At 45.7% G+C, this 26,297-nt stretch overlaps 4 protein-coding genes across 6 annotated transcripts; 2 read left to right on the top strand and 2 right to left on the bottom strand.

Moving 5' to 3' along the window:
• Positions 1–2: 2 nt before the first annotated feature.
• On the bottom strand, positions 3–15,780 carry LOC128305594 (mitochondrial folate transporter/carrier). Of its 3 annotated transcripts, none has more exons than XM_053043119.1 (7): positions 15,737–15,780; positions 10,378–10,700; positions 7,562–7,813; positions 7,331–7,461; positions 7,011–7,222; positions 6,675–6,869; positions 3–68 (listed from the first exon to the last, which is right to left on the bottom strand). In XM_053043119.1, exons 2-6 carry the CDS (start codon positions 10,656–10,658, stop codon positions 6,705–6,707), a joined length of 1,041 nt encoding a protein of 346 aa, XP_052899079.1. In that variant the 5' UTR covers positions 10,659–10,700; positions 15,737–15,780; the 3' UTR covers positions 3–68; positions 6,675–6,704. The 3 variants fall into 3 exon arrangements, with proteins under 3 accessions (XP_052899079.1, XP_052899080.1, XP_052899078.1); XM_053043118.1 differs by lacking the exon at positions 3–68 and adding an exon at positions 1,111–1,240; XM_053043120.1 differs by lacking the exons at positions 3–68; positions 6,675–6,869; positions 7,011–7,222; ... (2 more) ...; positions 10,378–10,700; positions 15,737–15,780 and adding exons at positions 567–1,240; positions 3,404–3,549; positions 3,671–3,784; positions 3,857–4,109; positions 4,176–5,837.
• On the top strand, positions 12,091–13,553 carry LOC128305595 (uncharacterized). Its single transcript, XM_053043121.1, has 2 exons — positions 12,091–12,634; positions 12,849–13,553. Exons 1-2 carry the CDS (start codon positions 12,296–12,298, stop codon positions 13,035–13,037), a joined length of 528 nt encoding a protein of 175 aa, XP_052899081.1. The 5' UTR covers positions 12,091–12,295; the 3' UTR covers positions 13,038–13,553.
• Positions 14,510–15,766, top strand: LOC128305596 (uncharacterized). Its single transcript, XM_053043122.1, has 2 exons — positions 14,510–15,120; positions 15,188–15,766. Exons 1-2 carry the CDS (start codon positions 14,842–14,844, stop codon positions 15,383–15,385), a joined length of 477 nt encoding a protein of 158 aa, XP_052899082.1. The 5' UTR covers positions 14,510–14,841; the 3' UTR covers positions 15,386–15,766.
• Positions 15,781–16,033: 253 nt separating the features above from the next.
• On the bottom strand, positions 16,034–25,625 carry LOC128301484 (protein prickle-like). Its single transcript, XM_053038002.1, has 9 exons — positions 24,544–25,625; positions 21,661–22,570; positions 18,768–18,881; positions 18,567–18,695; positions 18,277–18,480; positions 18,102–18,199; positions 16,840–18,038; positions 16,146–16,768; positions 16,034–16,056 (listed from the first exon to the last, which is right to left on the bottom strand). The coding sequence occupies exons 1-8, from the start codon at positions 25,623–25,625 to the stop codon at positions 16,146–16,148; spliced, it is 4,359 nt and encodes a 1,452-aa protein (XP_052893962.1). The 3' UTR covers positions 16,034–16,056.
• Positions 25,626–26,297: the final 672 nt, after the last annotated feature.

Consider the following 26,297-nt stretch of genomic DNA (forward strand, 5'->3'; position numbering starts at 1 on the left):
CACCGGTGGCTCTGATGGTTACAGTGCCGTACAAAATAATCAGCTGATACCGAGTCAATTTATGGATGCTTAAAACGAAAATTAAAAAATATCGAATTAGGTCTTTAAAGCGTACTGTTAAAATATTATTATTTAACTTGGAGCATTTAGGAAATAACCCAAACCCTGATTACGAATCAATATAGTAAGGTAAAAGATTTACAAAAATCACTGTATCTTCTCACGTCCGGAGCATTGACAATTATAGATTGCAGATTTCCGACACATGCGCCTGGAGCGCATCCGCGTCCCACAATGCTTTTGCCGACAAATAACCTTTTTGTTCGGTTTTTTGCTGTGAAGGATACCTTTGTAGGATACCCGTCGATAGACAGTGCAATATGGGATACTGTGCTCAAAGTGTCCAGCGAAAGTGGTAGACAAATTTCACTGAACATGTGGAGATTGGCACTTGATTGGTAGTATCTGACATCAAGACATCAGATATTGAATATTGAATGTGATATCACTCCGGACATTTTCGCATGCTCCTGACATACAGCGACACTGTAGTTCATTTATAATCCAACAGTCTTTTTGTAGGAAATATATTTGCTAACCTAAATGTGTATGACTGTAGTTTACTTCTGCAGATGCACAATTGGATGTGCGCTTCCACACCTTAGTACTGATATACTATACCGTAGAATTGATCCAACCCAGAAGAAACCACCGTTTCACCATCTTCGCCAAAACGGGTACTACGTAGGGAAATTCTCCTTCTTGAGCGGTAACGCATTTGAAAGGATATCCTGCTAGTAGTAAGTTAGTTAAACACTGGAAAGGTGTTGTTACTATAAGCCGCATTTTTCGTGCACAATTGGTAACGAACTCTCACAGGAAGGAACTAGGAGCACGATATGCGCTTACATGTTTATAGATAATCAACACCTAATTTTTGGTAGTTTCTAGACGTGTAAAGGATTAATGGCATATTGTTTCGCCTTCCCACTTTGTGCAGTAAACATATTCTTAACCGCCAACGAAGCTGAATAATAACTGGCATCAACACTTATACCGAACGAAGGAGCAAACAAGGGAACCACTTCCCATGCTTTAGTGCGTATTGCTCCTGGCTTTGCTTTTATCCAATAGATAGTGTGATACATGTTCGTACGTTACAAACGTAACCATCGTCGCCGGGATGACCCGGGTCAGGTTCGGACCGAGACCTTTATAGAATCCGCGCCACGATTCATATCTGAGATGGAGAAAAAAAGATCAGAAAAAAAGAAAAACATTACTTTTTCATCCATTTTCTATGTGTTTTTTTGTTGCGGACGAGTCTTTCTTTTGCACTGTGGCATCTTTTAATTGCATTTATTTATTAAATAGATTGTTTCATCGATCTGTTCAGTTACTTTCTACTATATCCTTACAGTTCGAACTCTAAAACAAAAACAGTACATCGGGAAAATAAGAATTTACAAACAAGTGGAGAAATAAGGAAGAGAAGGACATACTTCGTTCGTTAAGTTAAACGCAGGAAGTAAAGTAAGCTTTAAGAGCAAACAAAATACCCGACACCTTCCCGGGTATCAACTTACACCGCCATTGTTTCAATTGCTTTTCACGTGACAAACATTTACGAATTTTCCCTTACAGCGGTAACGTCTTTTCGTATCTCAATTGCTTAAATTTGGGTGCAAAATTTCGCTTTTGCGGGCTGTAGCTGGTCGTTTGATATTCAATTCATATTGACCTAGGTTTTTCATCGCATACGCCATATTTTGTAGCATTTCATCATCATACCACCAAGATTCGGAGTTTTCTTATCGCTTTCGAAAGTTCAGTGTTTCTCGTTTCAACAATCATGTGGCCTGCGTCGCAATTTAAATTCATAACAATCCAATAAAGTTTTGTTCATCTTTTTGCGTTTGCTCCGTGTTCCGAGAGACGCCAACCAACACAACGTACTCATTATCGGTAACGACCAGCAGAGACGCGCCATATGGCTGATAACCAATGAGAACCGTGTGGAATTTATAGTGGTTTCAAATTAATTCAAGTTCTTTGTATTTCTAATCTGTTACGTAGAAATCCTTTCCCTGTTCATATCCATATTTTAAGGTTCTGTGTCTTACATAATCCAATTGTTTTATGAATATTTCCATTATTGTTGATTGGTTTTGATTATTTAATGTATTATGATCATTTGCCACCTTTTAACCAGTTGAAATACACTTAAGTAGTAACTACTCTTCTTGAGGATGTGATTACTATCTAATTCTTAAAAGTTGTTCAGTTTGATATTTCTCTGCCGGTTCAAGGAAGGTTTCTGTTCCAGTTCGCAATCTGATGCTGCATCCTATTGTTGTATTGCTTGGTAATAGAAATTGACCGAAATTCAAACACTATTCCGTTCGTTTCCGTGTGTTTTCTACTTGCCACATTCGGTGTCGAGTGCACGCAGGCTATGTCGACATTATGCCATTACCAATACCATATACTTCCTTACACATTGTGACAAGATAAGACGACAACCGAAATAATAGTCTCACATCACTTGATAAACTGTGCTAATCAATTTATCATACCACAAGATAACAACGTTAATGACAAAGAAAAACACACTATGGTTTGCAGTATTACACAATCTGAGCCTAGAGCTATGAAAAGTTGAGTTGCAATCTAAAATAATTTGAACAAAAATACATAATTTGTTTTGAGCTATTTGAGCCAGAATTACGATAGAACCGGTGTTAAACTTTACATTCGTTTTCCAGAAATAATTATGGTTTAATTATATGTGTATTTAGGTGGTGCTGTATCAAACTTTGCACTGATGATAGAAGTAAAACTAACGTTAACTATAACAACAATCGTAATAGTAATAATAATTACTGATGCAAAGAGTTGCCACTTCCACGACCTAATCACTAGAGCTTGTATACGCCCAATGTGAGAAGTCAACGAGAGATACAAATAAATAGACATGCAGGTGCTGTTTGTGCCAATTGCACAAACACACTCGACACACACAACACATTAGTGGCGATGGAATTGAAACGACTTACACGCTAAACGAGCATCGTTCCCGAGCCCTGAGACCAGGGCTTACGTGCAGGTGGTTTAAGAGGATATTCCGAGAGGCGGACGCTCTCGAGAGCAGGAATGGAGCAAATCGATCGCTTCGACCGCGGTGGACGGGGATAGACGAGGGGAATTGAGGTGAGAACATTGAACCGCACCGAACGATTGATCGTATCACCCGTAAAGTAGACAGTGGAGTCATTCTGCCCTTACGCTCTATTCTTAGTGGTTGGTAAACTTCTCATAGATCAACATCACTAGGCAAATGTTGGGCGTTACGTGCACTAAGTACGGCCAGAGACCTTTATAGAACCCTGACACCCGTTCGTACCTCCATGTCAGCTTCACGCAATCCCAGGTGCCCTTATAGCTATGGTTTTGATCCTGCAGGCGCGCCCGTATTACTTGGTATGGGTAGGTACCGGCGGCTGCAATTAATTTCGAAACGGCGGCAAATGTCAAGTACTCGGATGTCGTCTACATTGATTAACCGGTGAATCGGCGCAACATGAAAAGAAACATAATATAAAGCATTAGTTATTGGGACAGGCACATTCAACTCCCGCGGCGCTTTAGGCGCGGCAGGGAGAATTGTTACCAGTTTGGCGTCGATAGGTCGTTTGCGATGCTGGTTGTATTTGTTCTTCATTTCCTCGTATGTCATGAACTGGAGTGCTCCGTGCGATACACCAAACATTCCCGGTACGAATCCCTGTGAAATTAATACACAATAATCACAATCTTCATAAAACAGGACAATAGAACAGTATTAGCCTCCACATACCCTGTAAAGCCCTCGAATGCCCTCCGTGCGGTAGATTTTGGTAAGACCATCAACCATACCGGCATAACCGGTACCAGAACCGGCCGTAACGCGCTCATTACACTGCAGACATAGCCTCGTCTTCACCACCCATATCGGGTTGGTCATGGCAAGCGTTAGAACGCCTGCTTCGGCTGCAGCCAACATGTGGAGCGTAGGTCCTAAGGGTTGGGCCGTATTTCCATCCTGTATCCATGTCTTTATCGTATTGTAGCTAAAAGGAATCAATTAGTCAGGCAATTTGTTCGCAAGGTACCTCGGATTTTTGAGCAATACTTACAACATAAAATAGAATCCCCACGCACTGCCGGAACCCCACATGTTCGGGGTAACTCCTTTGTATAGCCCGCGGAAGCCTTCCTGGCGGAATATCGTCAGGAATGCGCTGGTCAATCCACGATACTGTGGCACTGATGCCGTTCGTCCATCATTCACGGCGAACCGGATCTTGATCAGATCCAGAGGATGTAGAAGAAGTGTCGACGTGACACCACCGGAAATACCTGCCATCAGGTGTTCGTATTTCACGTGGGCCAGCCAACCGAAGTTTCCCTTTCCTGCGCCGGCGGCACCGGCAGTGGCTACTGCCGCGGCCGCTGCTGTTTTATGATTCTTCAAGGTCGATGCCATACTGCTGGATTAGTTATCGCACTAAACGTTTTGCTGCACCTTTTTTATCGTGCACAATGTAGCACTTTTTTGGAGAAATTATGTGTCCAGAAAAGGTGGGTCTCTTCGCGATCAGCAATTACTATTACTATACTTATAGCATAGAGTCACCAATTCAGCAGTTCGAATTCGTGAATCTTCCTCGTCGATGTGAGTTGTGTTTGCACCGGATCTCGGATCCAGAAACAGGCGGTTTGACAGATTGTTACGAGGAGGAATAGGTGTTGCTGCTGCTATCGCGACTAGACGTCGGCGTACAGCACAGAATCAGAAATAAGGCAGAAAAAGGATCGTAGAAAGATGACAGGTATATACATTATATACAACGTGGATATCAACCGAGTCACGATTTACTTCCAGGTCTGGTCCGTGCAACTACAGATTCGCCGTTGTGCCATACATCCGGTTCACCGTAAGACACTGCGACGGCTATTGGCTTTCGTGATGCTGTTGCTAACCCACTGACCGTCTGTTGTTTCGTGTACCCTGCTGTTTCTCCTGACCACCTCCAGCTGCTGGTTTGTCGTTGGCAGGGAAGTAAGTGCGCGTTAATTTGCTCGCCTTGTTTCGTTGCTGCGTGGCTGCGACGATCCGGACTGCTACAAAAAAACGGCTACCACTGCTGCCACAACACTCCACCGTCCCATCTAGCGACTGATAAGGGCGGTCAGATATGACGTAAACCCGTGCGAGGTGCGGATTTCGTAAGTAGTAGTAGTTGCCACTTGCTCACTTTGCTTCAGAAAAGTTAACATATTGCACATTTTGCTGTGTATTGCAATTTCCGTTGATGTTTTGAAGGTGTTTTCCGCTTCACACAACCACTGGTCAGTACACTTTTCCCCGACAAGCGGTGGTCTTTATGTGCTACACAGAACAGACTCACAGTTGCTTCCCCGAACACACGTTTTTTCAAGGTCGACGAAGAGACAGAAGGTATCGATTGTTGGATGTTTCTTCCGCGCGTTCAGCACAACTTTACCACCATTGTGTAGTAGTAATTTCGGCCCTTCTTTCGGGAGTTGAACGCATTTCCACTTCGCAACACCCGGATTTTTGTCGATGGTTCTTGATTATCCGAGATGTTTCAACACCACCGAACAGAAAGGCACGAAAAAACACAGAAACGCAGTCGCTAGGTGAAAAAGATGATGAAACGCTCCTTATGTCTCGTGTCAGTTGGTGCACCACCGTTTGACAACTGAGGTACAACTGTCAAACCACATTGCCTCGAAAGGCTTCTGCACAAGGTGGTTCATTGTTTTTGGAAAAATTTTATGATTTTAATTAGACATTTTTAGCGAAATATCGAAAAATTTAAAAGGGTTCACAAAATCTACCAATTTTAATGTAAGTCGTTCTTTCTCTACATCTGGTCGACTTTCAAAATATACAAAACCTTCAATAGTTTGGTTCTAACTTTGAAATCACGCGAGAGTGTCTTTTGCTAAATTTGAAAAAACTACTCCTCAACTGATTATCCATTTTAATTTCTTGAAAAATTCAATTGGGTTTCGAAGATTGCTATTATTAATTTCTATTGTTATCATAAAACAACTATAAAAATCCTCATATAAGAATTACACCACTATCAAAAATTTGTTAAGACGAGAGGTGTTCTTGAATTTCTACCACTGTTTTACAACAGGTAGATCGTTCAAACTTTCAAACTAGGCTAAATCTTCGAGAAATCCCTATACTCGATAAAGCGCAATTTTAAAAAAGACAGGGTGACTTGCGACTATGAATTGACAAAAATATTGATAACAAGAAAAGTACAATTCATTATTGTTACCATCACGACATTGACTTATATGGTAAATCTGTAACATTCAATTCGTCTCCTTCGATAAGGTATGCTCGTAGATAGCATTATTGTAACCCACAGATAAATGCACGTATCATATCACTATTATCACTAAACACAACCCGATTAATTACCGATAGGAACCAATGATGCCCGTCATAGCTTGAACGGTTTAAAAAGATGGGCCGCCCATCCAGTACATTCACCCTTTGAACGCCGTGTTAAAATCATTCAAGGCGATTTACATAGTGCATTAATCAGTTAAATTACGTAAAGTAAATAATCAATACAGTTAAAAATTACCTGCGGGAATAACCGATCACGTTTTGTCCATCATCTGCCATCTTTGGGTATACGAAACTGCCAAACATTGGCATAGGAAAATCCACTATTTTCCAGGCAAATATTGTCAGGTAATTTGTAGCGGGTTAACAGTTCCATATCGCTCAGTACACCCGTTTCCGTAATTCCGTGCCGCCCGGGATCACCGATGAAAATCTGCAATGATCATCCATAGTAAAATATGACGAAATACTACGTATACCTCAACTCGGATTTGTAGAATGTATCGCGCAAGACAGGAATCTAGTGCTAATCGGTAGTGTTGAATGCTTGCCAAACATCCGACATCTGTCTTACCTCCGTTCCAGCACGTGCCAGTTGCTGTATCCATGGGTGCAGATCAGCTGCTATCTCGGTATCGTAAAACAGGTCGCCTAATAACACCACTTCATACTGGTTGGTGGTTTGGGTGTCGGCGCCATTGCTGATAAAGTTATCGCAGCTTACCACCAACCGATTACCCGTGATCCCATTTAGCTCAGCGTTCAGTAATGTGGCCTGCAAAGCGACTGATAATAAGTAAGCCAAACCGCCCCCAGTGGCGGATTAGAGAGAAAAAGTTCGGGAAAATAAACAAACTCGCGCAATTGTAGAGTATGCAAAGTAAATTATCGTACCTGGGTCGATGTCGTTTGCTGTAACACGATTCGCCCCGACCATCAGTGCAGCAATCGCGGAAGCTCCACAGCCACAACCCACATCCAGCACAGACTTCCCGCGGAAAACGTGGGCCGTGTCAAGAATGAACCTGTACGAGATAGCGTGCGGCGTCACAGTGGATCAGAGATACGATCAAACAAAATTTCACACATGCCATGCTGCCTCACGACTCTTGTACTTTTACTCACCTCGTTAGTGCTTGACCTCCGGGCCAGAAAAATCCCCAAAACGGATCCGCGGAGAAACCAGTATCGGCGCCATTGCTGTCGGCGCCAACAGGCTGATGGTAGATGGCACAATCGGGAGTTATAAGGTGCAGTGTGATTTCCGGTGTCATGTGCTCTCGCGATAGCACCGTGTTCGATAAGATCTTTTGCTGCACGCTTATCACGTCCAAATCCGCCCGTACGCTTTCTTGACGGGTCGATGAAGGCGTGATCCTTTATGGATGATAAAACACAAAAGTAAATACAACATCTTAGCGAAAACCTAAAAATTGCAACAATTTTCAACACTTTTAACCGTAGAGTTGTCAACCAAATTTACACACGTAAGTTGGCAACCGGCATACCCAGGTATTCCATACGTTTTGACGTATATAATTAACGGTTTTCGCAGCTAAACAATGCTTTTTATCTATTCATATTCTTGCAAATCTTTGTAAATAGGAATGTTAAATGAATATAGAACTATAATGCAAAATTATATACATTTTTTATATCACACATATTATAATAGAAAAAAGAAACAAGTAATCATTCGTATATTCGTAATGAATCATTCGGGGATCATTGGTAATTAATGAAAAAATAAAATGTAAATATAAAATTTGTATTCAAATTTACTCGCAATCACATATTGCTTGGAGAAATAACCATTATGCACGTATGGTTTGCCTCTGAGTTAGAAGAGTGAAAATGGAATTTAATGTACTCTTCACAGCTGCATGTTGCTCGTAGATGGAAAAATTCAGAAAAACAATTGCAACGTGAAATTACTTTCCTGTACAATTATATTTTTAATTTTATGTAATGTATTTATTTATAATTTATTTAATTTTCTAGACTTTTTGTTGCTTCACCTGCAGCGTGGAATAAATTTGGCCATCACTATTGCATTGCATACTATCAAACCCGGAGGGAGGCTACTGAAAATTACAGTTCAATACAAGCAATGAATCAAAAGTAATTGCAGTTCAAAGTTGAAACAAATACACGGGTATCCGGTGGCCTACTTGAAGGTTAAACAACTAAAATTTCTCGGGTAAACCCACGAACGAATTTACTTCCCTTGGCCGTTATTACAGGAATGGATTTGCGGCGAACCCCAAAGTGTGATCAAAAGTCCCCATGAGCTAGTGGAATGTCCTTCGTTTAGGTCATCTCCTCTTGCGCACGTTTCAACGATCACGTCGAACCGAAAAGCCTGGCCGTATGAAGCAAGGCATTGATAGCAATTTATGCTATGCGTACGCGCGCTACATTGGACCACCTAGAAGTAGCTACGGTCAGCAAGATTCCCACAAAATCACCTTATCCTGCTGTACTCAATTACGGTAGCGATGTCACGTAGCCTACCACAGCCAAAGTCTGTGCAAAGGTAGTTGATCTTGTTGGCAAGATGATATGAACTGTGCAATTCGGTCACCTTTTTCTTCAAATTAAACCGTTGCGTAGCATAACGATGGGTCGGTAAACCTTGCTATCGATGCGTTGATCACTCCAGCAATAGCTTCAACGGTAAAAAAAGTTGCATGGTGTCATGTACCATCATGAATGTTTCCCGCCGATTCCCACTGTGAAGGGTCCGTACAGAGCGGGAAAGGTGATCGCCGATCATTACGTGAATTATATGCTGAAAAGAATTCGATGCGATCTGTACACTGACCTCAAATATTTTTACTTGCTAGTGCTCCAGTAGATATGTTGTCGATTATTTAGTAAAGCCTCTTAAATCCTTGATGTTAAATCTAGGAAAATTTGTTTCTAAGAAGAATGGCAAAAATAAACAGAAAACCCATTTTATGGCAAACATACAATAAGTTACGTTTGCCAACTGTGGTCACATGTCCTAATGATACGCAATCACTCACGTGTCCCATGAAATTGAGGGCACAGTGTGGACGTACAATGGGTTCCCAAAGCGACAAGTACGACGAAAGTGAAATCGGGACGATCGTTACAATAACGGTGCATTCCTGCAATAGGATTTTTTCATCACACCTTATGTTTGCATGTTTCTTCTTTCCCGCGAAATTGGTTTGGACCAGTTGTACGGACCTTGAACCGGTCGTCAGAACTCCGACAGTAAGCCGTAGACATTTGGGAGCGTTCGTTGCGGCGGTTTCAATCGTTCAAAACATCAAGCCACGTAGCAACCGGATCGTTGGGATTGGTCAACAGACAATGTAGCAAAACATTTCTATATGCTAAAAATAGCACCTGCCGACTTGGCTCTTTTTGATTCGACCGAATGATTTGACAAACAACCGTTTTGGGACTGTTGGGCGTGAAACATGAAACGGTGCAGTTGACGTATACGCGAACCAATTTACGCGCCCAATTGGTTTCGATTCTTAGGCTGGTCAGTTTAATCGGCGCACAACGAATAAACAATAACTGCGCGTACACAGCCCGGCAAGGGTATGATGACTTCCTACTAGTTGATAAGTGAAAGACGAGCCCTCTCTGCTACGTTTTACGTGACGGTGACCTGCTTTGCGTAAGTAAAACGGTTCAATTTCGTTGCAAGAAAATCAATGTGCAAAGTTGCTTCGTAATATAGCAAAAACAAATATGAGTACAACGATGTTTTTTCTCCTTACTAATGACACATTCGCCACATATCGCTAGGAAACTTTAGAACTTGTTAATTGATCTAACTTATTCCATTGTTATCACTAACTTTCCATAAGTCCCCTTCCAAACACGCTGTTGCATAGTCATTGTTGTTAGCGTTTAATTAGTAGTTTTAATTTCCCATCTGGAGTTGGTGGTGTACTTACTGAGCTGCTTGAGTTGCTGGTGAAGGGGTGGATTGCAAAGGCTCCAATCCATCGGTTCGGTTCGTCGTACTACTATAGCGACGACATCGGTCCATCGACAGCTTTTCACGCTCGCTAGCATTTGTAGTACCGGTTGTAGTAGTATCGAAGGTGCGAAATTTGACGGAGGTCTTACATGTCGTGGTGTGGAAAATACGCTCCATCCGCAACCTCCGACAGACGTGGACGAGGCCAGCCCCATTCATCTGATTTCTGATCGCGTGACGTGCAATCTGCGACATGTTTTTGCCTCGGCTGCTATGGATGGATGAAAAGACGCAGGGCTACAAACACACAGGGACACAGAGCGAAGATAGCGCGAAAGAAAAGAACGAGATTAATTGCTTGCGTGTGATGATGTGTTTTGTAGCGCCGACAGCAACGTCTTAAAAACACAATAATTCTCTAATGTCTGCTGCGCCACCCCGTTTTGTTGTGAAGCGTACCTTTATCAACCATCATCACAATAACCAGTTTTGCGCTCTGGTTCACCGGAACAGTTCCTACAGACACAAACAAGTATAACTTTGCTTGCAAGTGAGTTTAATCTTAGTGTTCAGCTTCTTCTTCTACTCAGTTTAACAAAAATCAGCATCACGAATCAGTTGTTGACAAAAATAGAAACAACTCGCATGTATTATCTAAAGACTTTCCGATTCTTGCTGCGCGGGTTATTCCCATTACACACACCCGTTTCGCCGAATAAAATTGCGTATTTTTACTTTCTTGGTTGCTAGCAAATGTCTAAAGATCCTCCTTACCAGAATCAAATGCATTTAAACATCGAAAAAATGGCATGCTCCATGATCGACTCATTTGCATGGAGTTCATTCATGCCAAACGAACTATGCGGTAACCGGATTTGTGAAACGTGAAACTTCACGACCCATTGCCCAGAGAACGATGACTTGCAAACGTATGGAGAAACTTGGTGCCTGCAGTCAAATATTGGGGTGTTCCGAAAGATCCGTACACGATCGCTTCACGTTTCGGGTTGGACTTTGATCAAGCATCTTCGGTATGTTTCACCTAAAGAGAGTAGTGTGTCTACCGTCAACATATGTGCAAAGGTCGCTGTGGAGAGCGTACATTGACGTCAAATGACGTGTCCTCCCAATAGAGTCCAAATTGTGGCCAGTTGCCGATAGAATGCGAGTGGCAAATATAGCACAAGTTCCGGGACCTGACATACCGGACCCATTGCATTCTTTTGGCCCAAGGACTACAGGTCTGATGAAGGTGAAACAAAAATGGAACATGTTATTCAGTAAAGTTTCCAACGACCGGTACACAAACTTTTCCGTAGAAGATGGATTTTCTACCAGTTCGTTTCTACGAATGTCTCGTTCCGGGCGGAGGGAACAATTGCACCAAAACTCCCCAACAAGTTGAATGCGTTTCTCACTACGGAGGTCTTCTGGATTTTCCCAGTTCAAATCTATCCGGCCCAACCGAACTGCGAAACCGGTTACTCCCAGACGGCCTCAAACGCGAACTCACACAGCTGCACCGCACGCGTAACAGCATTAAATCGTTCGGGCGGTTTGGCGATCGGGTGTTGTGCGCGAATATGTCGTGTTTCGCGTTCGGGCCTAGTACCGTCCCACCGCGAGTGGGGATAGCGTCTATAAAAGCATGCGTAACCGACTTTACTTCGTGTATTTTACAATCAGCCATACGCATCAAACCATTAGCCCAGGAACGTGTGTTTCGCGCTTCGGACCGTATCAATTTTGCGCCAGTTTACTGTGACGTTTCCGTACGCCGCGTGCAAAATCCCCATCGTGTCCACGATAAACTACCACAAGCAAGCGTTTTGAATTACGCAATAACGGCAACAACCGGAGAAGCGACGGTGATAACAAATCAATCCAACAAGATGGTGATAGCGACGAAGATTCGTACCAGCAGCATTAGCAGCAACATTCAGGATAGCATTGACGCAAAGTTGACGAATATGTTCATCGACTCGAGCGACAAGGACACCACCGGTGGGATGGTGCAGGAACCGATCGGTGCAACCGTTCGCCGTGCGCTCGTTACCGCAAACCGTGAGGACCGTGCCATCGTCGGATTGTCTGAATCGATAAACGCCCTTTCAAAGACGCCGGAAGATTTTCTCTTCTGCTTTCTGGCTGCTTCAGGAAATCCGGCCAACCACATGCATCAGGTGTTGCTGGAGGCGTTCTGTTTCGAGCATGACATTTACATAATTAAGGTAGGTTCAGTTGAAACTCCCTTCACGGTTGACAGAACCGTAACCGTCACATCGAATGAAATACGCTCCGATGGATTCTATTTTCGTTTCGCTTGGGTTGCAATACTAAAATGATGCAATAAAAACAATGTTTTAGCTGGAGCACAAAACGGGAGGATTTACCATCAACTTTGCCGTGCAATACTAACAATTGTTATCCATCTTTTCTTTACAGGTTGATAGCGCAGAAAAGTTAAGTCGAATGCTCGGTACGCAGCGCATTGAATCGTGTGCCTTGCTGCAGAAGAGCTGGTCCGAGGAATGTAACGAAACCATCACCGATGTGGAGGACCAGCTCGTTGACTACTGCGAGGAACACTGGGAATCGCCCATTAAGCCCATTATTAAGCTACCGGAAAAGTAACCCCGCCACATGCTCAGTATCCAAGTGATAATGTGGAAATACCTACAAAAAAATCTTTGCTGATGGTGCAGAGTGTTCCTGCTGCTAGGAGAAGATTTACCGGTTGCTCCAGTACTTTGATTCATTGCCATCGGACGGATGGATATCAAGAATCGAAGCATACCGAGATCGAGCAAGTGTGATCATACCAGTGATAACAAACGTTTGATTTCGCTGAACTGTACCAGTGCGGTGCAAAAGTGAGCCCAAACCAAAAGCTTCTGCATGGATAAATCGTTACACTCAGTGATCAACCAGAGACAATCATAAGAACTATCGTGCAAAAGCCGTGTTCCAAAGCCGCATATTCCGAAGGGTGTCGTTATAGACATTGATAAGGAAAAGTGCCAGACCACAGTGCGTGTGTTTCTGTGTATAGCATGCAACAACACGTGTAAAATAGTGCTAGCGATTTAGTTTAGCATAGCAAAATCTAAATAACAAATGTAACAAATGAAGTACAATAAACTTACTACATTGGATAACTTATGCTTAGTGTTCTTATCTGCTGGACGTGCCCCGCCGAAATTAGCTGTTTTATCGGATAGTATATTCATTCATCACCTTTTTTGAGGATTCCACCAAAGCCAAAGCGGACAAACCCTTTTAAGGTTAACGAAAAGGGAAGAGATTACAACACTGTATACACAGATTGATTTTGATAGCCGTCAAGACATTCCTGATAACAACTACAGCCAACGCGTTCATTATCACCAGTTGGGGGACTGAATCGACATTCTTTTGTATGGCTTTTATCTGAATCCAGTACATTCCAGTTCCGAACTTTTACGGGGAAGTCCTCTTCGGGACTCCCATACATTTCACATGTTCAACACGTATCGTTGGCAATACAAATGTCTTCTTTGTATTTGAAATTTTCACTGAATTCGCATGAAGCACATCTTCACAATAACGATTGTGAATCATTCATCTCACGCGCTTCTGAGGGGATGATTTCTTTTCGCCCTCCTTTCTTGATCATGTGATCCTTCTTTACGGATCTTCTATTACTGCAGTGCTAACACATCCGCAAAAACATAAACGTGTTGCATCATTTCGTCTCATACACGGGCCCCTTCTCAACAGGCGTGCCCCCATCGAGTGGGCCAAAAGGGGGTGGATGTTTCGCGTCCGAAACTGATTCACGTCCGTACAGGTTCATTCCCATTCGACATCGGAAACCGGCTGATAAAAATGCTTGCCCATTGCGCAAGTGCGGCCATCGCTCAAGTAATACACCCCCTAGATTTCATTCATGGAAGCGAAGGGTTGTTCGTTGTAACATCACACACATTGCGAATTCCGAACGCGCACGCCGAGTGTTTGTGTTCGTGAGCCGATCGCGACCTAGTATTACAAGCATAAAACTACCTTGCCACAGCAAATGCTGATTCATTGCGTATCGAACAACCCACCCTGAGAGAGTAATCTGTTTCAGTGTGTACCAGCCGTTTGGCAAGTGTTTCCACTTTAGAAGAAACCTCACGAAGAGACATTGAAAGTGAAGAACTGTGTTTTGTGCAGTGTGTCTGCTAAACATTTCTTATCTTCGTTCGTGTGTACAAGAGAAAGAGTTGCCAATTGGCACTAAGTGGGCCATCATCATTTCACAACTTTACCCAACGACGCTTCTGTGTGTATTGTTGCAGTTTGCAACTTCAATCAACTTTTCCTCCCGAAGGTGAAAGCAGACAGCGTTTCGTGGAAAGGCAGCACGTGTGAGTGCGAACTGGCATCCTCGTTTAATCATCGATCTAAGCACAACATGGTTCTGAAGGCAAAGGACGAAGGAAAGATGGTGGAGACGAACGGATTCCACACGGTTGGGATTGGTTCGAGTGCACGGAAGGCGCTACTGAGTGCGCTGGAGGACAAACGACTCGTTGTTGGATTGGCTAGTGCAATTCGCAGCTTGGCCGCTAATCCGGATCAGTACAATTTCTGCTTTTTGGCACCGACCGAAGACCACGGTGAGAGTGGTAGTCACATGCAGGAGGTGCTGATGGAAGCGTTTTGTTTGGAACACGACATATATATCATTAGGGTAAGTTGCTGCTAGTGAGATCCTTTTCCCTAAGTTTCCTTGCACTGATTATTTCTTCATCCCACAGGTCGATAGTGCGGACAAACTCAGTCGCTTGGTACAATCACCGGTCATTGCATCTTGCGCATTGGTACGCAAGCTACCAGCGAAAATGGTTCGGCGAATGAGTAGCGCCTTTCGTCGTTCGGAGAGCATCCTGATCGAGCACTGCGAGCTTTACTGGGATGAACCACACAAACCCGTTATCAAATTGCCAGAAAAGTGAACAAGACCCAGGTGGCCCGGTTTACTGAACACGACGATGAAACCATCTACCAAGGCAACGCACGTAACAAAGTGCGACCTTATGCTGTACAATGAGATATATTCTCCACAAACCTAGGCTAACTAGGCCAATAATCCAGGGCCATAAGTTTGAAGTCCTTTAACATGTAGCGGGTCGAACCCCGGACGATACATTAGCATAAGCTAAGGATAGCTAAGATTAGCTAAGGATACCTAGGGAGCTGGAATTGTTTAAATTTGGCCGATTACGGACTACGATACGATTTTGTACCAGGCCAGTGATTGATGGAAAATATGGTAATCATTTCGTATAGTTTTACATTGTACTTACGTTGAAAATGGAAATAAAAGAACCGAATAAATGAACCGATGTAAACAACTTCGCACGTGAATAAAAACGTAATGCGTACGTCACCCAACTAACATTTGTTTACCACATGTCAGGTTTAGCTGTCAAGCTCACGATGTATCGTTTTGTACGATGAGAGCGCCACCTATTGTGAAACGTTGGAATCAAAAAGCGTTGATACACAAGATACGAACTTGCGCTAATCTTTTCTTTTCCGCATAATACTACGAGCCCTACCCTTATGCATTTCGACCATTCTTTTCTTAATTTATTAATATTGCTTCCACGTTCAAATTCTAAATCTAGCAGCAGGAAAAACACCCGCCAGACAAGAGATATGTAACAGTTTTGGAATTAATGGACAACACAACACACTCATGTACTTGCTTACCTACGATATGATACAGTTCTTATTGTCCTTCTCAAAATGCTGATTACCAACACCGGAAGTTTGCAGCTGCTTTCGCTTTCTGGCACACGCCAGCGAGTTGTTTGGCATATAGTGTATCCGAGTGCCACCGTACGAGGTGCGCCGGAGCGGCAGCTCGTACACATCGTCGTCGGCACTGGAAGAGCTTGACGAGCACGTGGAGCAAACGCTACGTGTATCCGAATCATCCACAGGGCGCTGTTCCCGATGATGGGAATGGTGCTGTCGGCGATAGTTGTCGGTTTCGTCCCCCGCCAGCTCATCTTCATCCGAGGCGTAGCTTCTCCTGTGGCTCTGCTGTTCGTCGCGGGTATTATGGCGTCGACGACGAGGTGAACGTCTGCTGGAGGAAGAACCTTGGCGATCACCGTTGCGTTCGTGCCGATCGTGTGCATGCTGTTGCTGCGACCCCGAATGATGATGGCGCCGAGAGGAGGAACCATGCTCGTAGCGATCGTAATCTGTTCTTCTTTTGGACGATTTAGCTGCCCGATTGCGCTGTCCACCATTGCGCTGGCAGTAGCTCTTTGTCCGGGGCAGCGAGTCCTGGAAATCTCCCTCGAAGCGAACCTCCTTCTTGATAACTGAAATACAACACAACAACCTTTACGTTAGTAACCTCGTTGCTATCCTTACGCTCTGCTGCGTTATTTACCTATGGGCGGTGGCGTCGGAAGCTCCACGATTGAATGCGACGCATCCGAGGCGTTTTGGTTTTGTTCATCCGCGTCATCGCCCATCGCAACGACACTGTCCTCTATTGGCATAGGCGTGGGACTGTTGGTGCCACTAAAACTTGCCGATCCACTGCCCGGTGCTAGACAACGGTTGAGTTCCGGCATGGAGGATGTTAGAATTGCTCCAACGTTCACACTAGCGGGCCCGTTCGATGTGGCTGTTTGTGTCCGAACGGTGGCAGTGACTGCAGTAACGGAGATCGTCTCACTTCCCGCACGTTCCGATTGCCAATGCTGCTCGAGACTGTGTCCCAAATCGGTCAAATCGAGCGGTTGACGACTGCGATCTTTGTGCAGCAGTCGGTTCAATTCCGGCGAACACTGAGGAATGCGATGTCGGTTTGAATCACCCACGCCACCACTTGATACATCCGTCGTCGTCGTTCCTGTTGTGTTAGAACCAGGACTGAGCATATGTTCCCGATCGCTACTACCGTTGATGCTCTCATGGCTTTGTACTTCGTGATCGTTGGCTGGAGTTGCCGACTCGGTGTTGGCGGTATTGTTGGTGGCAGTGGTGGCAAGTGTCGTACTGGTATTACCCGTTGCAGCCGACAACGATGTCGTAATGCTGGTGGCAGCCGTGTAGCAAGAAAGGGTCATCTCATCGTTCCCATTGCCATCAAAGTTCGACTCCACATAGCTTGTCTCAGTGCGTGGTGGTGAGAGACATCGAGTACCTCGATCCGGACTTCGAAGCGGTTCCGGTGATCGGGTGGACCGATGTGATGGAGAGCTTCGGTATGATTTGGCATTCGTGGGATCATATTCTTTGCCTTCTTCGTGTTGCTGCTGTTCGTCTAGCGTTCGATTGTTTCGTGTGTTGCCATGCAACAGGACAGCTGGTAGGGAACCGTCGGATGGAGTCGGAGGTTCACCTTTACTGCAGGCTATGGAGCAGTAAATCTCACCACGGCGAGGCAAAAATGGACGCCCGAGCAACGAACAGCGACAGGTACTGCAGGAGAAACATTGATCTGTCGCATGCCAATGTTGACCATCGTGACTCATTTGGCCCTGGTCCACGCCGATCGGTTCACTGCAATAGTCACAGTACTCCGCAAACATGGCGTCGAAACAGTGCAGACAGTACGGCTTGCCATCTCGCATGATGTACCTGAAACAAGAACATTTACATTAGTCTACATATTTATAAAAACTGGACCATTTGGAATCTCACCTCTGGCCGCCGAGCTGTTTATCGCATTCGAAGCAAGCAAAGTGTTTGATGTGCCATGCGCGTCCTTCCGCTTCCGTACATTCGTCAGCGAGGATAATCTGCAAAGGAACAATAAGGAGATGTAAGTAAGCATCCTAATTCTAGCATATGCAGGATGAATTATCTCCATCCCTACCTCATCACAGGCCGAGCATCTGGGTTTGAGGGTTTCGGCGTGATGTCGACCACAGTACAATCGATTCTCCCGATGAAAGTAGATTAAATCGACCAACAGCTCCTTGCACACGCAGCAAGCGAAACAGGCCGGATGCCAGCAGGTGTTAGACTCGAACCGTGACGCAAACACCATCATGTCACCGGAAGACGCACACTCTCCACACTGTAATCAAGCAAAGGAAGTGCAAACTGTAAAATGTGGGCTAAAAACCGCAATGTTGCAAGCAAATACCGCACAAGGACACTTACTCGCTCGCAAATTAAGGTGGTCGTTATTTGTTTGACTGTGCCACGTCCCAAAGCTTCCCGTTTGCGCTGGGCAGAGAACAGCTTCAGCTCTTTTCGTTCTTCATCGGTCAGCGAGTGACAGTAGCGAACCTGGAATCGAAATGAAACGATACGTTATGCGAGAGGGTCAAAGCCGCTACCCCTTATTTCCCCAACACTCACCTCATTATCGTGCGGTGGAAGCTGTTGAAGCAGCTGTCGAACTCGATGCCGTTCGCCGATACTGTTTACGTACGGGACCTTATCCTCCGGGATGGCGGAAAAGTACAGATGGACCTGCGGACGGGACGGACGATAAAGAAACATGTTAAACAAACCGGACACACAAACGCACGGGATCAATAGCAGCAAATTGTACACCTTATCGGTATGTAGTTAGTAGAAAAACACGATACAAAGGATAACTGCCCGTCCGGGACAAGGAAATTGTTGCAACGGTTCCACGTGTTCGATCAGGCTAGACAAGTGATTAAAACCAACCCGAACATGTCCGGAGCCGGACGGTGAAAACGTCGAACGATTATTGAAGTCCTACGAGGTTGATGAAGAGAGGACGCAGAAGAGTCCACCACGAGACGAATTCCTATCCGAAGGACGGTAAACGAGGGGACTGCCGGCTTTCTCCACTCGGTCTGGATGAAGGGCGCTTTTGAGCAATAGCAGCCGTTACGTACATTTGCATATGAATTATACCGATATTCTCTTGCCCTCCTCCTGCCCAACACTTCCTCGAAACCCCCTTCAGGCGGTTGCAGCCGGGAGGCCGATTAAAAAATATTTCCAATTACTTCCTTTCGTTTCTTCGTGCGGCCATTGCAAAACGACCATAATCGAATGGGGTGGACACAGCCGTGTGGGGCACGGTGTTGGTTTTATTTATTAACTTTCCACCGTACGTGTGTTCGCTGTGTGCAAGAACTCCAAGATGTGCATTAGACTGTCTCGGCCAGCAAAGCGCTTGATTACATGTTGCCTCACTGCTGCCATTGCTAATCCAAAGACATTCATTAGATTAGATCAGGGCAGGGCGACAGAATCCGAACTCCTGTCCACATCAGAGAATTCGAAGCTGGAGAAGCATTTCACCCCCCCCCCCCTCCTCCCCTCCTCCCGTCCCTTTCCTCTCTTTACCACCCTGAAGGAGAGTAATGGTAATCTTGCGTGTGGCAAAGGGCCTCGGCGCAAGGGGAACATAAATAAATAAAGAATCGCGTGCAAACATGTCGCGGCCGTGCTCGATCCAATCCCGGTCGGGCTCGATTACGATCGAAGGAACTCCAAATCGGGCAGTGGTTCGCAAGTGGACGTTTTGCAGAGATCGAAGTCACCGATAGCCGAAACATGCTCCGAAAGTACGGAGAAGGTACCACACACAATCGCGCGGCCGCGATCGGATGTTTGAGTGGGGGGGGGGGGGGGGGGGGGGGAGAGCGGTGTGGTACACACCGGAAGCAGATGATACCCATTACCCGAAGGGATGCACCGGGTGAGCACTTCGGAGAGGTTCCAGAGATAGCAGAGTGCGGGCACTCGTAGGACGAACGGTAGCAATAACACTTCAGTTGACGGCTAGCCCGTAATTAGTACGGGTGTGTGTAAGTGCTGCTATGGGCGAGTTTGAACGCTGCCGGGTGATGCAAAAACTGGAATTATAATTCCCGGCTTCGTCCCTGCTTCGCTCAGTCTCCATTACCATGTCTGATAAGTCCCTTAGATCTTGTCTCCGTTGTACGTCGGGAGGTGAATGGACTGCCTGCTGAACTGCAACACTAACCACTGCCAACTGTCACCCTACCCAACGCCACCAATGCGTCCTCAGCGGTAATTCGCGCTCGTTCTAGGCAGACCAAGACGCCGCCAGAAGGACCGGGCTCCATTCGCCAAACGAAGATGTGTGTTCTTATTGCACGAGGGCGTAATAGTTCGATTAAAAGATAATACTCAAAAGCTGGTTTGAAAATGCTACAATTTATTTCCATTCTCACTTTACAACTTTATCCTTTAAGCAGCCACAACCATGGGACTTGTCGGATCGATCTCGTGGGTGTGGGAGGGAGACATCTATTCTTACGAAAGGGGGCGCTGCGTTTAATTGATTTCTCCATCAGTCGCCGCACGGTCGTTATGGAGGACAAATTTATTTTTTGTTCCTACTAAAGGCCTCAATATCGGAATGTTATCAGCATGAATCGATTTTACCGACGACATTCCGGAGATTGCAGAAGGCATAAAATTGCAATTTTTAAAACATTCGTTCCTTTCTTCACTGTGCTGTCGCTCCGGTTCGCTCACTCCGCGGCTGTCTCCAAAACAACAAAGGACGACGATGCACACTGGCACGCAAAGAAAACGGCCAATACGCGAAAGTCTCACCCAACGCTGCTTCCTTCGCGTTCAACCGCGTCTGGCGCAAGGTGAGATGTTCGCCAGCTCACTGTGTATCAACCCATCCTGTTCGCTCATAATTTTACACTGCAGTGCATTTATTACGTTGTCGAACTAGTTTCTTGCAATTTATAATTTTTTTGTTGTGCTCTTCTCTTTCGCTCTTCTTGGGGTCGTTGTTTTACAAGTTCCCTTGTCGAACGTGGACCCACCACCGAAGAGCTGACCCACACCGAAGGGGCTGGGGGAAGCAGTGCAATAAAAGCAGTGGGAAAAAGAACAAAAAATACAACAGATCAAGCGCCGATCGGGCGAGCTTTGCGAAAGGGCGAACCGTGCTCGAGCACGGTGTGTTTGTGTAGGGTGTAATTATGAAATTCCTTTGACCACAGGTACACCGTGGCGAAAAAGTGATCAGAGACCCTCGGAAGTCTCATAAACAAATTATTTGCAAAGAGTTGGGAAAATTCTTAAGGTTCAATTACAATCAATCCTGTGTGTGTGCCCGAATTGCCGAACGATACGTCAACCTAACCTAACAACTGTCAATTTGACATAGTCGAAAAGAAGGTGCTACTAAGTTACTACCACAACTGAGGGATCGGTTTGGCACTACAGGGTTAATGAAGAGAGAAACTGCAGAGAACAAAAAATACAATCTGGGACGTACCTGATCCGGACGTAACCCGGGCGGAACCCAGGTGTACTCCTCCAGTGCGCAGCCACTATCATCATCCGACTGCGAGTAGTTATGACCTCCCATACCGCCACCCGGTCCGACACCACCTCCAGCTCCACCACCTACCACTCCTCCCATTCCAGCTCCCGGTCCTCCAAGTGGTCCACTAGCTCCACCGGCTCCCATTAACCCCACACTTCCCGATCCTCCCTGGGCTCCTCCTACCGAGTTCGGCCCGAGTGCTGTCGAAGGGCCTCCTCCGCCACCACTACCGAGACCGAGCAGATGCTGGTGCATCGAGGAATAGGGCATTTGATGAGGATGCTGTGGCATCGATGGCCCAATGAGGGCGGCCGCCGTTGAAGGTGGCTGAAACGGATGATGGGAAGATCCGATCGAAGAATACGTTTGGTGATGCGGGTATACCGATCGTACAGACGGGGCATTCGTGGCCGTACTGCTGGTGTTCGACACCGTTGGCAAACAGTCGGGTGAATGGGGCTGGAGAGGTGGCAGCATAAAGCAATCCCCACCAACCGCACCACCCAGAGGAAGGGCTATTCCGGGCTGCTGTCCTGGAATGCCCGCTATGCTGGATGGTGGTCCTGAGAGAGACGGCGGACAGTGATGGGGGGTCGGTGGTTGGTAGTGGTAGGACTGCGGTGGAGGGGCAGGCGGTTTCCCACTGTACAGCGGGGGCGATTGAGGACTTCGCAGTGGACTTCGCCCCACATCGTACCCGTACGGATGGGGGTGAGCATGGTGAGGAGAGTGATCCTGTTGCTGATGAGGATGCTGAAGTATCAGCTGATGCTGTGGGTGCCCGTTCTGCGGCTGCGTTTGATGATGAGATTTTTGGTATGGATACGACATTTGTACTGATGGAATGAACGATGACACCCTGGAAAGGAAGAAAGAAAGCGAGAGAGAAATTAATTACAACTTAATTCATTCCGTTCATTTTGCTCGCAACAGTAAGCTCCACGTATTTACGAATCTTTGGCGATCCATGTGTTTTACTCTGATTGAACGATTAGTTTGTGAAGGTTTCCCGATATTGACACAGGAGAAATTTGATTGTTCAATTACATTTATCGTACATGAAAGATAAGGGAATGTAATGCCCATTTTATAACAGGTTCATTATTTCACCGCTTTTTTGGAGTCTACCCTGAGCGCGTACACAGTTCCCGTAACGATTGCCGGTATTCCACTCTTCCACCGCAGCTGCACAACAGAAGTTCCATTAATTGTGTTTTCCCTTTTCGCTACCCAAATGGGTTTAATTTGACAAAATCCGGATTTACCTGGAAATCCCTCCCGAAAAGGAATTTCTCACACGCCAAAATCGATTGCACTGGCGGGCATGGTAATCTGGGGTTGAGTTAAGTCCAGCCACAGCATTTTTATTTGTGGCAGAAACACATTACCATTACTCCATCTGCTCCTTTCACCAGACTGTGCCGAATGCTTTGGATCGTACCGCCGGGAGCTGGGAGTGGTTTGCGGTGCATTGGGGAGAGGATTTCACTTAATTAAATTCGAACCACCAATGTAAACCCTTCGAGGCGTCGAACGTACAGTCTGCAAAACCGTGTGTGATGCCGAACTAACGACCCCGAACATTACTTGATTCGCATTGATTGGCAATGGTGACGATGAAGGTGCGTTTTTGCGTCGTCCCAACAGCGTCTTAGGATGCGTCGTCCGTCGTCCCTCGCTCAGGAAGGTCAGTGGAAGCACCCATCCGCTTGTTTACTGAAGCAAAACTACGGCCGTTTGGGTCGCTTTGAAGGTCTTTCGAACGTACACCACGCAGCGTTAGAAAGTGTACCAAACTGCACCGAACGCACAAGTTACTCTCCGCGTACCGTGTGAGTCACACTACAACAAGGTGGTAGTACCTTTGATTGGAAAGGATCTGCCGTGAGAAAACGGCATGCGAAATAACAATCCTATGATTTGTGCAATTATGAAGCAGCGTCGTAGCATTCCGGGGCCCATTGTGCCTCACGCGCCCAACCAAATTAGGCGCAACGGAAAAAGCGAATTCAACCAACCGAAAAAAACGACTTCAACATAAATTGGTCAATTTTCTTGTACTTTTTAAGTATTCTCGTATTCGTGTAATTTGTTGGCGTTGTGTTTTTCTCTCTGCCTGTTTTTATTCGTTATTTTGTCGTATATCGTATTGAAATACTGAGCGCGAATGTCCCACCCGGCAACGGTACTGTCCGGGCAGAAAATTGGTGTCCGAAAGCATTTAAGATTCGCTGCATTCGGTTGATGGCCCGCGCGACACGAAGAGGGAGGAAAGAAAATTTATATTTTCGTAATCACTATCATTTACTTGCGTCTTCGGTGTAAGATAATGGGACTTCTATACGTGTCGTCCAGCAAAGAGTAATTTGTTGCCTCACAAGTTGAGCCAGCGAATGCAACTGGAAAAGCAAGAATGCTGATGGGAAATTAAATTATTTCAGACCATTTCTGTCTCATTGAGTTCTTGGAGTATTGACCAAACCATGGACCGAGCATGGACACCACTGATATGTCCCCAAAAGTATCAATCTTTACCGCAAACGGTGGACTATTTGCGTAACGCTGTGGAAAGTGGAAAGCTTTCCAAGTCCAATCACTGCGAAACAAACACTTCAATAATGGAACTGCCCCACCCAAAACGATTTGCATACATAATTTCTGCTACAAAAACGATCCACCAAACGAGAGGATGTTTGATGGAGGCGGCGCAAACTCAACAAGACAACGAGACGCTTCTTCCGAAAGCGGGCGAGTTCTAGCGGGCCCATGTCTGGCTCATTAGCGTCCACAGCCGCTGCCGGCACTCGCCGGTGACCACAAATATTTACTCACTCATTGTTGCTTGACACTGCGACGGAAGCTCCCGTTGTAATCGGTGTTCCCGCTAACGATCCGCCATCGTTCCCAGCGGCATTTAGTACCGAGTGGCGCATCAAGTTCCCGGTAGAAATCTTCGACGACGATGACGATGCTGCTGTCGTTGTTGCTGATGGTGGTGATGATGATGATGATGATGATGATGATGATGTTGATGGATTGCTTGCGGCACTAATTTGATGCTTATGGGCAGGAGTCGCCGCCGTCGACGAGGTACCGTTGGACACGGCATAGGCCAGGGAGCCGGCAATGTCTTGCTCGTGGTCAAAGTTGAGGAGACGCAGTTCCTCTCCGCTAAGGTGGAACGTTCGTCGCATACCTGGTCGATGGCATTCGAGGCGGTGCTGTTCATCGGCGGCCACCTGTGGCGATGGTTGCCTAGCATCTACATTGATGCCACTGTCTGACCGTTGCTCGTCCACTTCCGCCTCCAGCTCAGAGCCGAGAAGTTCTACACTATTGCCCAGAAGAAACGAATCGTCTAAAACTGTCACCCGCTTTCGAAGGATCCCGGCGGGAGGATTCGGACGGGGTGAACGCTCACCGGGCACGGCTACTGTTGGCATGGCGAGATTTGATCGTGAGGAAGCCGACTTAATAACCGGGGACTCCTTACGGAACCGAAAGCTATCCTCCAACGCTGGAGATGCTGAGTTGGTCGCTGATGGTGATGCCCGGAACCGGCTCGATGGCGATTGTTTCTTGGTCGGAAGTGTCGGAATGCTTTTACCGGTGGTAAGAACTTTTGCGTTACACTTATCACCTTCCATGGTGACTTCTGACGTGGTGGCCATCTGCTTGGCACTGGCAGCGGCCAATCGTTCCGACGCTGCTTTACCATAGATCTGTCGATAGTATTTCTCCTGGTTGCCTCCATACAGAAAGCACACCTTCCACCATTGCTTTGTGATGGCTGTGCCACCTCCGCCACCTCCAACCGTTGCATTTGCCGCGCCAGCCGGAGTACCATTGTGATGTGGGGCGTTTGTTGTCGCTAATCGCACCGTTGACTTGGTGGGACTTTCGCCTACCGTCATTTTGCTCGAGCGGTCTGCTATTTCGAACACTGAACGATACGATCAACACTCTCAAGAAATCATCACGTTCCTCGCCTTCTCCCACGGCTCTGGGTAAGCTATTGCTCAAATTTGTCACTTCACTTGGTTTTTCGTTGTTCTTGCGTCTTCTTTCTCGAACGAGTTCTAACTTATGTAAGCTTTTACGTTTTTCGTGTGTGCTGTTGGATTCTTCACTGCTTTTAAATCTTTTTTCCACTCTGTTTGTTCTTAGTGCCGCGCTCTATCTCTACGGAAGGTTCAACGGATCTCTAAGTTGTTGATTTAAATTCCATTAACGAAACGAAACGGGAAACCCTCGAGTAAAGCACGCGATCGAGGAATGTGAACGAATGTGTGTGTGTATGTGTATGTACGTATGCGCCAAAGAAGGAGAGTTAAGAGCATCTCGTCGATTGTTTAACAGTCAAATTTGATATCACTATAAGCATTTGAATAATTTCGAGCGGTCGTTACGATAAAGAAATACAAATATTCACCCCAACCATCGCTACATCGCTCCTTCGTCCAACCCGAGAGTTTTTAAATATTTATCATCAATCATGCTGCCGATTATCACTGATCTCCCTCCGAATTATTCTGCTAGAGTTCGAGAAGGTGGTATGCTAAAACCATTTTCAATGGTGACTCCCT

Source organism: Anopheles moucheti, chromosome 3 (genome assembly GCF_943734755.1).
Source record: "Anopheles moucheti chromosome 3, idAnoMoucSN_F20_07, whole genome shotgun sequence".
Classification (NCBI taxonomy): Eukaryota; Metazoa; Arthropoda; class Insecta; order Diptera; family Culicidae; genus Anopheles; species Anopheles moucheti.

Excerpts from the sequence above, each read along its gene's own strand:
- LOC128305594 (XM_053043119.1), bottom strand. The coding sequence starts at position 10,658 with ATGTCGCAGATTGCACGTCACGCGATCAGAAATCAGATGAATGGGGCT. Across the intron at positions 7,814-10,377 it reads CCAGCAACTCAAGCAGCTCA|GATCACGCCTTCATCGACCC; the intron begins GTAAGTACACCA and ends TCATCCATAAAG. Across the intron at positions 7,462-7,561 it reads GGAGGTCAAGCACTAACGAG|GTTCATTCTTGACACGGCCC; the intron begins GTGAGTAAAAGT and ends TATCTCGTACAG.
- LOC128305595 (XM_053043121.1), top strand. The coding sequence starts at position 12,296 with ATGGTGATAGCGACGAAGATTCGTACCAGCAGCATTAGCAGCAACATT. Across the intron at positions 12,635-12,848 it reads ATGACATTTACATAATTAAG|GTTGATAGCGCAGAAAAGTT; the intron begins GTAGGTTCAGTT and ends TTTTCTTTACAG.
- LOC128305596 (XM_053043122.1), top strand. The coding sequence starts at position 14,842 with ATGGTTCTGAAGGCAAAGGACGAAGGAAAGATGGTGGAGACGAACGGA. Across the intron at positions 15,121-15,187 it reads ACGACATATATATCATTAGG|GTCGATAGTGCGGACAAACT; the intron begins GTAAGTTGCTGC and ends TTCATCCCACAG.
- LOC128301484 (XM_053038002.1), bottom strand. The coding sequence starts at position 25,625 with ATGACGGTAGGCGAAAGTCCCACCAAGTCAACGGTGCGATTAGCGACA. Across the intron at positions 22,571-24,543 it reads GCAGTGTCAAGCAACAATGA|GGTGTCATCGTTCATTCCAT; the intron begins GTGAGTAAATAT and ends CTTCCTTTCCAG. Across the intron at positions 18,200-18,276 it reads GATGCTCGGCCTGTGATGAG|ATTATCCTCGCTGACGAATG; the intron begins GTAGGGATGGAG and ends GTTCCTTTGCAG.